At 38.4% G+C, this 14,039-nt stretch overlaps 1 protein-coding gene across 1 annotated transcript; it reads right to left on the reverse strand.

Moving 5' to 3' along the window:
- Positions 1-361: 361 nt before the first annotated feature.
- On the reverse strand, positions 362-13,141 carry LOC124172090. The gene is made up of 6 exons (XM_046551497.1): positions 12,722-13,141; positions 12,472-12,609; positions 9,300-9,419; positions 7,961-8,033; positions 3,203-3,324; positions 362-484 (listed from the first exon to the last, which is right to left on the reverse strand). Exons 1-6 carry the CDS (start codon positions 12,887-12,889, stop codon positions 362-364), a joined length of 744 nt encoding a protein of 247 aa, XP_046407453.1. The 5' UTR covers positions 12,890-13,141.
- Between the last annotated feature and the right edge of the window lie 898 nt (positions 13,142-14,039).

Consider the following 14,039-nt stretch of genomic DNA (forward strand, 5'->3'; position numbering starts at 1 on the left):
TTCTTGAATCCATCTCTCCATTGAAAGCAATGATATGAATTTTCATTTGATCTGTGTTTGTTCCCAGGATTTTTGTTTGGGCAATCAAGTACCTCTTCTTTGTCTCCCATGACTGCCTCACAGCCACTCCTGTCATTTCCACAGATTCCGATACACCTAAGGCTATCCGTAGTATTTGGTGCAACAAAACCAGCTTCGTCCACTGCAACAGTCATTGTGGCTCTGCCTACGCTGCTTTTAAGTGATTCAATTTCTTTTGTATTACATAGTATATCATCAGGAATTGAGCAACATGATATCTCATCAGTATCAAGAGCGCCAAAATTTTCCAACTCTTTATCCCTAACGTTTCTTCCTATCCTTACTCGGGCTGCTCCAGTCTTGGAATCAATTTGTGCCACCAAAGATTTGGGACCAATACATTCATCATGGAGATACGAAGCTGATGATATTTGCGTGGGCATTTCTTCAGGAGCTGGGAGCCCTGTAAAAGAATTTCAAAATATAACTATAACATTCAAACACGAAAAACACTCATAGGAAAAAAATCGGAGCTTTCGAAGTGGTTACCTTTCTTCTCAACCAAAGAAACATTCTTCTGTTAAGAAAGCTTCTCATTTTTTGGTTGAGAAAGAAGGTTACCACTTTGAAATCTCCAAGTTTTATTTTTCTTGTGACAGTTCCTTTTTGTGTCTATGTTGTATATTTGTGGCATGAACATTGAATATATATGTCACATAAAAATATCCCAGGTTGGGCACATACAAAAGAAACAATAAAGATAAAAGCGTTCACAGAATTAAATTTTTGGTAGGACACATCCACCTTCCTCAGAGGTAGGTAGAAGACTAGGTTAAGGATGGGAGAGCTGAGGGAGAGGGAAGGGGAAATGGAGGGTAGGTAGGGTCCAAGGGGGGAAAGAGTGTGCTGAGGCAATTAAAGGGATTATCTGTCAACATTTAAGCCGGGAGGAAGTAATGCTTACAAAAAGCTATATGTAGGTTAAATCGGTGGAATGAAATTTAAGTGGGTGGTCTATGGGGGAAGGGAGGCCAAAACTGAAACATTGTAACAATCATTGAATTGACATTTATGGGTGGCTGTATGTTTTGCCACAGGGATGGATACAAAGTAGGAGGGAGTGTATGATGCCCTGAGGTTGTTGATCCTTAGGTTAGATTAAGGATTTACCTATGTAAAAGGAGGGAGAGTGATGACATTGAATAAGATAAATTACGCGAAAAATACGCAGAGGAAGAAGCATTCGCCTTGACCGGGATTCGAACCCGGATTTCACCTTCAGTGGATTTTTGGCACAATTTTTGCATTGCGGGTGACTCCGTAAAAGTTATCACCGTGGCTAGTCCCGGTATAATTAAATAAGTCTAGAGCAAACACCTCTCGTGTTCAAAGTTCGGGCTTTGCTCTCCGGCTGTGGCGCCATGCGCAAGACCAGTGCACCATGCGCATGTCACATAATCCAGTCCATACCACCTTGTCCGGAATAGTCCACAAATTTCCACAAGGGAGAATGATGCCTCGGTAGCTTAACTGGCTAAAGCACTCGGCCGGAAATCCAGGGATCTGGGCTGGAATCCCAGTCAAGGCGAATGATTTTTCCTCTGGTGATTTTTTGCTCAATTTGTGCAATGCGGGTGACTCCATAAAAGATATCACCGTGGCTGTTCCCGGTATAATTAAATAAGATAAATTACATATTTGGAAGTATAATAGGCCGCAGGAGGGTCGTAGACAAGGGGCGAGAAGACTGGGGACAGAGAGAGGGGTAAAAACTGGACAGGTTCTACTTTTAGGATGACCACAAGGCGAAGGTATACTATTGGGAGTAGTGGGTGACTTCTGTAAGGGTTTTGTCAAGCGAAATAAATCAGAAAGGTTTTCTGGTCACCTACAGGTGATAGTAGGGGGCTTGACGAAAAGATTGGCTGTAGACTTATTACTTTTTAAGATTGGGAAAAGGTCCTTAAGATGACTGCAAGGATTGTATTCCAGGGGAGTAAGTACAGTAAGAGATTAAGTACAGTAGTAATTCCACTCTTTTTCATTATTTCAGTTTAACCATTTCCCAAGCTATATTCAACAAAAAAATCATTTCTTATAGCTAGAGAAGTTATTCAATGAACCATGAAAACACATATAATAGCAAATACTTTAAATAAATTATAAAAAATTACCATTGGCCACCATCTTGTATTTCATACCACATTATAATTTGCACAGAGTTGGTCTGGTAGATAGTCGACCATTTTAGTTATGTTGTAGAATGTAACTATATTTTAGCATCAATGGCAGAATCGTGATGCATTGGGGAAAGAACAATAACTGATTTCTTTTTTTGGGGCAGTATAAAATGAACATACATTTCCTCTGGAAACCAAAAAGGAATGCATTCACTGCTCTGCTCTTGCAGGATAAAAATTCTTTCTCAATTTACCTACTACTTGTTATCAAACCAACGATTGTAAGCCTATTTCCACCAGCAAAGTTTTTGGTCAGGTCACAATGAACCAGTTTCACCAATAATATTCCTGTTAGCACCCACAACTGCTTCAACTAATCAAAAACCAGCTGAATTACTACTTCAGTACGGTCCTTTGGGCCATAAAAATAGATAAAATAAGTTCTATTAAAATATTAACTACCATGAAAAATGTCACACAAACAGGACCGCTTATTCCCATACTTATCATAGAAAATGATCACGGAACGCTTCCAATTCCAATGACTATTTTGCAATTCTTCTAATAGGACGATTCGCACACATCAAAACTCTACAGGCGAGCAACACACACTGTAAACACTCATGCATCGGCGAAGTTAAGAGAAAATGAATCCAGAAGAAGGATAATTTCAATATACTGTACTCATGGGAATCACCGCTCCTGAATTTTATGAGTGCGGCTCTTTGGCACTCACTGTGGGGAATAGGGTTGAGCTTTATCACTGGTAAAGCTAGAGCTTTAGGTTGCTTGCAGCCCCACTTAATCCCCTACGGAGGATGAAAGAAAGTAGGGCACTTATCGACGTACCCATAATAGTAAGATAAATGTGTCAAACATTGTTTCCCCATCAAAGTAGAAAAATATCATACAAATGCCCAACACACCCACTCATTTATATCCTCACCCAAGTCTCTGTCGTGAAGTGGTTATATTATCAATGAATTTGGTATTATGGGTACCTGGATAAGTGCCCTGCTTTCTGGCCTCCTCTGTAGAAGATGGTGTGGGGCTGCAAGGTGGGTGGGACCCTTTCGTGCCGGACATTGGGTGGAGGCGACGGACATTTTCATACGTAGAAGACCTGACAAAGAGGTATATTAGTGACAGATTTCGCAAGGCACACGACTGGACATCAGCTCTTACCGGCACGAGGGAAGAGGAGTGACAGCTGAGGCAGCAATACTCTGATGCATTCAGGCCCAGCCACAGACCCAGCTTAGCCAGTCCTTAGGGCTACCTTTCGGCAATTAAGCCTGACCCTCCCACTCATTTATGACCATCTTCACCGAAGGCATTATTTTAAAAGAGTGAACTATTCAAAATAAAATGCAATGTTTGGTTGAAAGAACAATGGTAATGCTATGAGTTGACTGTGGATGAATTCTATGACAGGGTCAGTGGCCTGGGTAAGGGACAGATGCTAGTTTAGCTAGGTCCCAAATCTGAGGGACGAAAATACCTTTGCAACTTGCCCCCAATGAAAAGCTCCATTAAAAGGTTAAAAACATTCTCATGGCTCTCATAGCACGAAAGCGTTTTCCAATTGTAGATGTCGGCAGGAAAGAATGAACTGCCTGAGAGTGGCCCTAAGGGTGAGAGCCAACGTCCCGTTATTTGGCTTGAAAAATCCACAACAGCTATAGTCGATGTTATGTGTTCTGCACATGAAAATGCCCGTCGGCTCCACCTGATGATGGCACTAAAGGGTTTAAAGGGAAAATGTGACTGCCCCAGAATTCAATATGGCGGCAATACGGATAAAACAAATAGTTAGAAACATTATCTAACTCAGAAAAATTACCATGAGACCCCTCTATCATTACTATGCGGAACTAGCATACCAAACTCCTAAAATTATGGGATGGAAATCAAGTTCGCCTGTTTCTCAGCCATACTGATTTCATTTCCGGGGCATTTATCCCAATTCTATATCGTGTCAATGATATTTTCTACCCCAAGGAGGCTTCAAACTTGATTCTCTGTTAAACCTAACAAAGGACCAACGCCAACCTCAGGAAAAAAGGGTGAATAGAAATGCACTCATTTAAAATATATTCACTAATTAAACTTAGCAATAAAAGCTTAGCTTAAACTAAGCAATAAAATTGACGTTGCAACATTTTATTAATTTTTGATTTATTGCGGTCTCCCAGACCGCACGTCACTGGTAGTGTAACAAGAATTGCATGTCACTGGTTAAGGGATAAAGGAAATTTTCCTAGCCAGTGGTTTAAGTAGTTAAATATTCAAAAAATGTGTGTACAACAAAAATTTTTGCTATGGAACACCATTCAAAAATATACAGATGACTAAAACAGGTCCTTCATCCTTCACAATTGGTTACAATAGGGCCACCTTCAGACAAGACGAATTTTTGCCATCCTATGTTCTCGGTATGGTGCCCTTAAATCCATAGATTCATGTCGTCAGAAAGCCTCAATATAGAATTGCACATATTTCACTCTGTTTATGGTACTGTGCCGGGCCAGATTAAAATGGGTGCCGTGGAGACCATGGCAAGATTTGACTCCTTTGAAGCCATCCATACACAAATATGGTAATTTGAAAGCATGGTGCGGTGCCGTGAACATTGTCGTCCCATCTGAAAGCAGCCTAAGCTCTAACTATATACAGCTATTTTTATTTCTTGAGAGCAGTTACCCACTGCTTCCATTGTGGTCTCATGGCCCACTGCCTAACAAAATAACTAAAAAAATAGAAAATGTGGATAGATGACTAATCCAAGTTCTTCATCCTTTGCAATCAGTTACAGTTATGCCACTTTCAGAAGAGAAGTCATTTCGCTTTCCGTCCCCCATGGCATGGCACTGTGGAATCCAGCGTTGTCTCCTCTGAAAGCGGCCAGAATTTCATGGCCCGTCGAGGGCACAGCACCCAGCCAGATTGAAATGGGTGCTGTGGAGACCGTGGCATGCTCTTACTCATTTGAAGCCATCCGTAGAGACATATGATCATAGAAAGTGCGGTGCTGTGCCGTCTGATGGTAGTCTAACAAGGGGAGACCACGAAACTTGCTCTGCCTTTTTCAATGCCGTATTTTTTATGGCCTTTGGAATGGTGAACACATCCCTGAGCTAGTAGTGGTTCCGTTGAATGGGCCTTAATTTGGCCGTAATTAATTAATTTTCATGCGCTACTTTTCTTAAGCCGCGTATAGTTTCATAATCACCCAGGGGACCAGGGTTCGGAGCTTTGTGCTGGCTATATATTTTGTTGACTTCATTGTGATCATACGGTGTCAACTTTTTCGTTTATTTTAATTGCGACAAGCATAGACGTGAGACTATTTTTTATCATCATAATGGCGTTTAGGTATTTAAGCAGTGTCATTTCCAGCGCAGAGAAGTGAAGGCTCCACTTTCTACTCTCCTCAAAAACATACTGAAAGATTAGCGGGGGGCTAAAACAGTGGCTTTTTTTCTCGAAGAAATGACATTTGTTGGTGGGCATCTTGTTATTAATTGGAAGGGCTACGGAAGATTTTGGGAAGCGGCGAGCACAAGACACATTTGGTGTAATTGTTGCTTTTAACCCTCTAACAGGCACGACTTTTATTTCTACATAACCGGGCGAATGGCATACTTTGCCCATGTCATGTGCATATATGATAACACTCGATTTTTGTTAAAATTAATCTTTATTTGTAGAAATTAGTAAAATCTTGTACATTTATAGGTGAAACAGATATAAAAGTACACAGGTGGTAGAAGGCCGGTCGCGCGGCGTAATTTATACGCCACGTGTGACGGGTTCCTCTTGCTGATCTAAAAACATTAGCTACAATACCTCGAACTTTGAAAATTTGCAATATAGACAATCAAAGTACATTGTAGGAATACACGAGGCCATTATAGCCCAGAATATACGTATGATGTTGCAATCCTTGGTTTTTGAAGATTGACATATTTTATACGCCAGCACGCCCGGTCCAGGGTCATCAACTTTTATTTCATCCTATTTATTAATGGAAATTATATGGTGGGATAGGATGGTTGTTTTAGCACGTAGGTACTGTGTTAGTAAACTCCGTTTGGAGTAAAGTGAATTACAAGTGTTCCAGAAATATGGCATTTTGTAATCGTTTTGTGTTCTTATTAATTATGTCCGTACGTACGTTGCTGATCGCCGCCAGCCTTTAATGGCATGTGCTCTCGCAAGAGTGGTTTTCATTTTTAATGTAGAAGTTGATCAGTATAAGAAATGAAAAAATTAACATTTTGGCGAACACCAACCCTTGCTATTGTAGTCGTCGTATCTCCGTACTTGAAATGACACTGCTTAAATACCTATACGCCATTATGATGATAAAAAATAGTCTAACGTCTACACATGTCACAAATAACCTTTTCCCTACCGTACACGTATATACGTGTGGACGTTTCCTGACCCGGGAGACCACGGGCGTATATGTACGTGTGAGATTTTCCCGGTCAAGAAAATGAAACCCGTATACATATGTTTTCTAGCTCTCCCCCTTTCAGGATGGTCGTGGGTTTAGGTCGCCTTTGTCTTCGGACCCAACGCTTTGGGGTTTAGGATTAACCCTCCGAATCCGGGAGCAGGTACCCGGACCCTTCGTCTTTTAAAACCCCTCTCAGCGGTAAGGGACAGCAGTCATACAATTGTTTATAGAGTCAATTTTCGAAATAAATATTTGTTCATTTCTCAAGAAATATAAACTAAGAATTGAATTGTTTGTCTTTTGAGCAGTGTTTACAATTTTTAAACGAAATTCTACGACAAATATTAACTTATATCTCGAGTTATGTATAAACATCAACATGGAAATTGTTGCTGCGTCAAATGCTTTGATAATGGTCTTAGAACTTCGTTTAAAATTTGACAATGCTCAGATAAAAATGAGCAATTATATTCAATGTCTGTAACTTACGTGCAAGCAACAATTATCCATTTGCTAAATACATATAAGCAACACATAAGTTGACAGCGAATCAATGCCGCAGGTATGGTCGTAAACCCGGAAAGGAGGGAGCACAACTACTCTCGGAGTCCGAGATAATGTGGAGTCCCACCATGGAGGGGTCGAAAAAGGTTCAACGAGACCGTTCTTAACGAATGCCCTCCAAAACTGCTCCATACCACGAGAAAGAAAAGTCTCTTGGGGCTAGGTACAGCAGTCAAGCTAAGACGAAAACTCTGCGGTCTCGAAAAGGTTAAAATAAACGAAAAAGTTGATGCTGTATGATCACAAGGAAGTAAACAAAATATACGGAGCCCCGAACCCTAGTCCCCTGGGTGGTAGCCGTAAATGCTAACCACTACCCCACCTGACCCCCCTGCAGAATCACGCGACATTATGAAACTATACGCGGCTTAAGAAAAGTACCGCATGAAAATTAATTAATTACGGCCAAACTAAGGCCCATTCAACGGAACCACTACTAGTTCAGGGATGTGTTCACCATTCCAAAGGCCATAAAAAATACGGCACTGAAAAAGGAGGAGCAAGTTTCGTGGCCTCCCCTTGTAAGCCTTATCTGTATACAGCTATTTGCAGCCATTGAGATCACTTCGTGTCCACTGTGAATTCATGGGCCACTGTCAAATTCTCAATTCTTTCTAAGTCATAGTTAAAGTTGGCTAATTAAAGGATTAACAAGTACATTTTCCATTATTCTTGACATCAATTCCTCCATGCATGAAGTTATTTGTTTGCAACCCATAATAGTACTCACCGAATGCCTCTGTAGTAGAGTGCTGGGCCATAGTCAAGCTCTCAATTGGGTCCCCATCCTCGCCTGAATTAGGCTGGAAGCAATCATCAAGATACAAATCATGCATTAACAGTGGATTCAGGATATTTTTATAAATGATTGACTAAAAATAATTTATAAGACATGTAACATAAAAATTTGGTATTCCTAAGGAATATTTTCTGCACAATATAAATGTTTTTTCAACACTCAGAAAATTAAATATTTCACGCATTTCTTTCATCATGAAAGCAGTCTATGATTTATGTTACGGCTACTTTGCAATATTATCTTCATTAGATACCTCTGCAATTTATGTCTTTCTATTCAAACGATATCGTAAAAGAATTAAGTTTTCTTTGATAATGAAAGAACCGAAATAACATAATTGGAACTAAGTATCTGTGTGAAAAAAATATGATGTTGCCACATTTCAGAAAAAGATGTCCAAAACCAAATTTTTCGGTAAAATTGTCGAGATAATGATGAACAGCTCACATTCGTTAAGTGAAAAGTAGAAACGAATTATGATTTAAGTGCTCAATGTGAAAAAATATGACCTGTGAATGTTGAACTGCACTTTTAGTATAAAGCATTGGTCATATATGCCCATATAGTGGGTCATTTGTAGACAGCCCCTGATGGACTACATCACTAAAAAGTTTGATTGCAATCTGAGACCTTGTGTTTCTTAATGAGCTATGATTTATCAGCCTAGGATTTTATATCGTAAAATAAGCATCTTCATGAGATACGATTTATTGGTTCCAGGATTTTTCATAATAAAATAGTTATCATATTGAGATGTGATTTATCAATAGCAGAATTTAACTAGCTAAAATTAAAAGCAAGTACACTGCAACACTTGCAGACAACATAAAAAGGAAAAAAATGGCTTCTTTTTAGATAAGAATGCCTGTTTTCAGTTCTTAGAAACTTGGAGCAAAATGGGTTACACTGTCTGTAAATACTCCAGCATCATCGTAATTATTAGAAAAGGAATCTTGAAGAACGCTCACTGTACTTCCAACGAACAGTACCTATCACTGGGGATCCACACTCCTTTATTGCAGGAGCACAGCCTTTTGTTACCCACTGCAAGGAAAGAGGTGAGATTCTTCAATTGTATAGAGCTTTAATTCGCTTGCACCCTCAACCCCTTCCCTTGCAGTGGAGGCAAGAAGGCCACTTGCCAAAGTGTCAATAAAAGTACGTTGGAATAATAACATTTATGACAGACACACCCTCTTTCTTCATACAACCTTTGTACAGCTGAAGGTGGTCCAACTCACGGTTCACTGCATATGATAATAAAACTTACCAGCTTATCGTTCCTGGGCAGTAGGCAGTCTTGCACAGGAATGCATATTTCAGTGGTTTGGTCTTCTGTCTCCACAGAAGGCCCAGACTTGTTATCAGCTAATCCATCTCCTTCAATACTCTACAAAGAAGGTAAGAGTTATAACCAAACATCTTTTTAAAATCAAAATTTCCTTTTTTAACCCGGTAACGTATGAATTAAAAAGTTCATGCCATACTTAAGGCAATCATTTATGTAAATGTCAATGAAACTCTGAGTCATTAGGTGACAAATTTATTCTTTTACCACTAAGGGTTACGCCTGGCGGTACCATATGGTACCACCAACATACTTGGCACCATAATATCCGAATATATTAGGCTCACCTCAAATTATAATTATACTTTATACGAGATGTACAGGCTAAAAAAATCGTAATTACATAAAAAACCTTTGTACATATTAGCAATACATGGGGCGTAAGTAAAGAAAATGAAATGCTTGCTCTAAAATATTCCGTTTATTTTTTGGGCTAGTCGATAATTCCCAAATTTCAAACGGTTCTAAATGCCTTAAAAACAGCTTTAAAACACCTAAAGTTTTGGAAAATGTAATTAAGATGTTCTCCGCAATTTATATTTCTCATAAGTCCTGATAAATTACGATAAATAATTAAAAAAAGTTACGTTTAACATGGCACTACCAGCTGGTACCATTTGGTACCGCTAGGCGTTAACGGGTTAAATTAGGGCTCCTTATAATAAGGAATGAGGATTGGGATTGTCAGTTAAGGGAATGGGAAAAATAGATTCTCATTCCAACTCTTAATTTGCTTCTGCAAATATAATTTTCAGAGTTGTTCCTTATGAAAGGCCAAAATAACTATTTATTCTTATCTTAACTGTGGAGCCTTAGAATAGGAACCATTGATGTAGAACATATTTTCAATATATTTATTCTGTTCTGGATCTCTTTTAATATTCAAATATGAACTCCAAAAGAGAATATGTGGTGTTATATTTATGCAGAAAGAAAAGACACCTGAAAGTAACCTTCAATACTAAAATTATTTCATTCAACTGTTTTTTTAACTATCCCTAATATTATTATCCTTAAACCTATCATGTAGAAAATTATGTATCAGGTATGAAACCAAGTTCCTGCTGTCTATCAATAGGTGGCTGTGGGATCGATCACTGCTGGATTTCGACATACTTGAAACACCATGACTGAAGCTTAGACACATGGTGCACAAACTACTCAACAACTATGATGAGTTTGTCTCCGCAATATATACTTATTCTTGGGTGATAATTTCTAAGTTTGCGCCAATTAACCAGTGATCGCGGGAAGAGTTGAATATCTTCTTTCAATCAATGAAAATAGTAGCTGAAATGCATGGCAGCTCCAAAAATTTTATGGTGATGCTGCTCTAAGGGAAACAATATGCCATGATTGGCTGCATTGCTTCAAAGACAGGTGTTTCAATGTTGACAACTGTCCATGAGAATAAAGAACAAAAGCCATCAAAGAAGCTGAATTGGAGCCATTGCTCAAAGAAGATCAATGCCAAACTCAAAAGAGCTTGCTTTGTATTAGTTATTACCATAAAGCCATTTCCAAGCACTTACATGCGTTGGAAGTAATGCAAAACCAAGAACCTAGGGTCCCTAATTATTCGACAGCGATTCTACAGCATAACAATGCTTGAATTGGCATTGCAAAACCTGCTAAAATCTAACAGGAAAATCTCAAATGGCAAGACCGAACTCACACGCAGAATTTCCCCAACATTGCACCATCTGATAATTACTCGTTCCGTTCGATGGTACACGTTCTGGCAGATCAGCAGTTTCGCTCATTTGAAGGCATAAAAATAAATGGCTTGATTCATGGGGAGCCTCAAAAGATGAACACTTTAACCATTATTGTCTTATAGCTCTGCTACAGTGACCGGGAAAAATTGCAGCTAGCGATGGACAACTTCCTCCCTCTGACATGTCACCTATAAGAAATCCAGATAGTCCATTTCTATAGTAGGGTGAATCAAACCCATAGAATACATTGCCCACAGTTTTTTAATTATTAATCGCATCAGCCATTATAATACAAAATAAATAAATCTAGGGAATGAACATTTTAAAGTCAACATGTAGGTGAAAAAATTATTTCACCACAGAAATCTGCATAGAGTCGAATATATCCTGAAAAAAATCACTCAACAACAATAAACATTCCATTGTGACTTTAAAAAATGATATCTGCCCACATGCTTCAATCTAACTGAATAAAATTGATCAACAAAATAAAACATTATCCCATTTCAAATATCACGCAATTACTACACAAAATGATATCGAAACAAATAAAAAAAGGTTTTAAGGAAACAGACCTCAAAATAGATCATAAGAATCAAAAATCTATGCATGAACTTAAATGCATCTCGTTTAAGCCGATATATTTGCATATGTTTACATCCACATGAGGCTATGCTTGACAACTGATAAACTAACTTTTAGGTCTCTCACATTTCATTATTTAGTAGTAAATGGCTATGGATTTGTTTGTTCCTTTTCATATACTCCGGTTACCCTTTGGAATACTTAAAGAGGGAGTGTGGTACAGCCTAATGGATTTATTACCTTTATGAATTGATCAATGTTCAATATGAATGCCATACTTTCCTAGATATCATTGTTTAGTACACACCAAGTTTTGCCAGAAGACTAATGTCTTCAGTCGTTGCCACTGAACAAGCAACTGCAACATAAATAGCATCTTGCCAAGGATTCACAGAAAGGGAAAAACCGTTTGTGGGAAATTGGTCTTCTAACACTTTTACATAGACCACGTACAAGGGCCATTCATTCCCCCGATTATTTTAGCTTGACAAAAAGCAGCCTCAATTTACAATTGATCGTTAATCGAAGTGCTTATAAAGTTAATATGAGATTCAGCGGCATCAAGCAATAACACAATATTTTTCCTCCTCTTGAGCCACCAAGTGATTAATCTATCACCATATTCAGTTAATCGTTACAAATTTATACAATAACTATTTCATTCCGCAAACACTCGTTTCCCTTCAGTTCTTTCTGCTGTCGACACAACGCAGGGGTGTCACTTTACACTCACCGAAACTTATGATGTACCAGGCTTCTAATAAGATTAGAAAAAAACGGAAAGTACTCACCGTGCAGTAATTTCTCGGTAAAAGTTTTCTCAGAACGGCGTTTGATTCCAAACAAGTGTTTTTGAAAACACTGAATTCCGTGAGTTTCTTCAAACACAGTGGACACATGGTAGTGGGCAGGCCATCTCCCACAGCAACCTGAGATAGCAAAAAACAAGTAATTCGTCAACATAATTCGAAATTATCTGGGCAAACGCGACATGAAGTAACACCATTGTAAAAACATTGATAAGAAATAATATGTCCTTACTTGTAGACCGATTAAATCATGCAGGGCATCCTTAACAGTTGTTTTGCATTCTACTTCCGAATTGAATATGTTGTAATAATAACCATGATTCTTCCTACAAAGTCTGCAACGTTCATTCCCTGAATTCCTTCCCGACGAATCCGTGATAATTACAGTGGTACGACTCATTTTTTCACTTCAAAATCTCATGCAATCTTTAAATCATACCAATCTTCAAAGAAATCATCCACACAGCACTGACAACGATCACAAAATCCCAGAAGGAAACTACTTTCACTTGGATGATATGTGAAAACAATGAGGAGTGCTCAAGGAAAGGTCCATATAAGTCTGCTATTAATAAATCACCTCAAATACATATCACGATGCAACAGCATGGATAGAGGATATTATCAACAATTTTCATGATCATTTGACACGGTCACATCTGCGAAATAACCATATTATCGTAAGACCATGTATACAAGATTGGTTTAGAATCGCGGTTTTATAGTTGCTTTTTCTTCCGCTAAGGGCATACCTATAAAATAGGCCAAATATCCGTGTTTGAAGACCACTTGCTTTCCATTTGATACATCAAATGGTCATTTCATTTGAAATTCATCAATATTCCTTTTATTTACGGAAGATTATCAACTTTTTGTTAAAATTATATACATATATAAGACCAGAAAGGAATTTAAGCCCAATTTCAGCTCCCTTACAGTTACAATGCTTAACCCCCTTTTGTAAGCAAAAGGGTTTCAGAATTTCTTTATTTTGAAGTTCACTAATGTTTTTTCCAAAATAAACATGTCAGGACTCATGCAATAAAGCTCAATAATATATCAGTTTAAATTAATGCAAATGGAAGGATTCTTCATTTGTCGGTAGTAGGCCCACTGTATACTTAGTCTTCTCGTGGTAAGATACGCAGTTAAAGCCCTGAGTCTAAAATAATCTTTGCTTGACTGGGCTGTTGTAAACCAGGGTGTCAAAAGAGTATTTAAGTATTTTATGTCTATTTGTTGCAATGTGATTTTTAGGTGATATTTAATGTGAGCTTCTTATAGTCCCTTTTATTGTATATGTTTCCCTATTTTATATCGGACAAGATAAGCAAAGAGTGTTTTAGAGTCCAGTTTTGTAGCTGCAATTCCTCCCGCTAGCGAACCTTGTATACCATCGAAAAAGATGAATTCTTGCATTCTGGACGTAAACTGATATAATATTGAGTTTATTTGCATGAACTCCGAAATGCCTACTTAGAAAACCTTTTCTGAATTGCACATTAAAGAAATTTGGGAATTATGTTTGTCACCGAGGCCACCGATATGGC

This window comes from Ischnura elegans, assembly GCF_921293095.1.
Source record: "Ischnura elegans chromosome 13 unlocalized genomic scaffold, ioIscEleg1.1 SUPER_13_unloc_1, whole genome shotgun sequence".
Classification (NCBI taxonomy): Eukaryota; Metazoa; Arthropoda; class Insecta; order Odonata; family Coenagrionidae; genus Ischnura; species Ischnura elegans.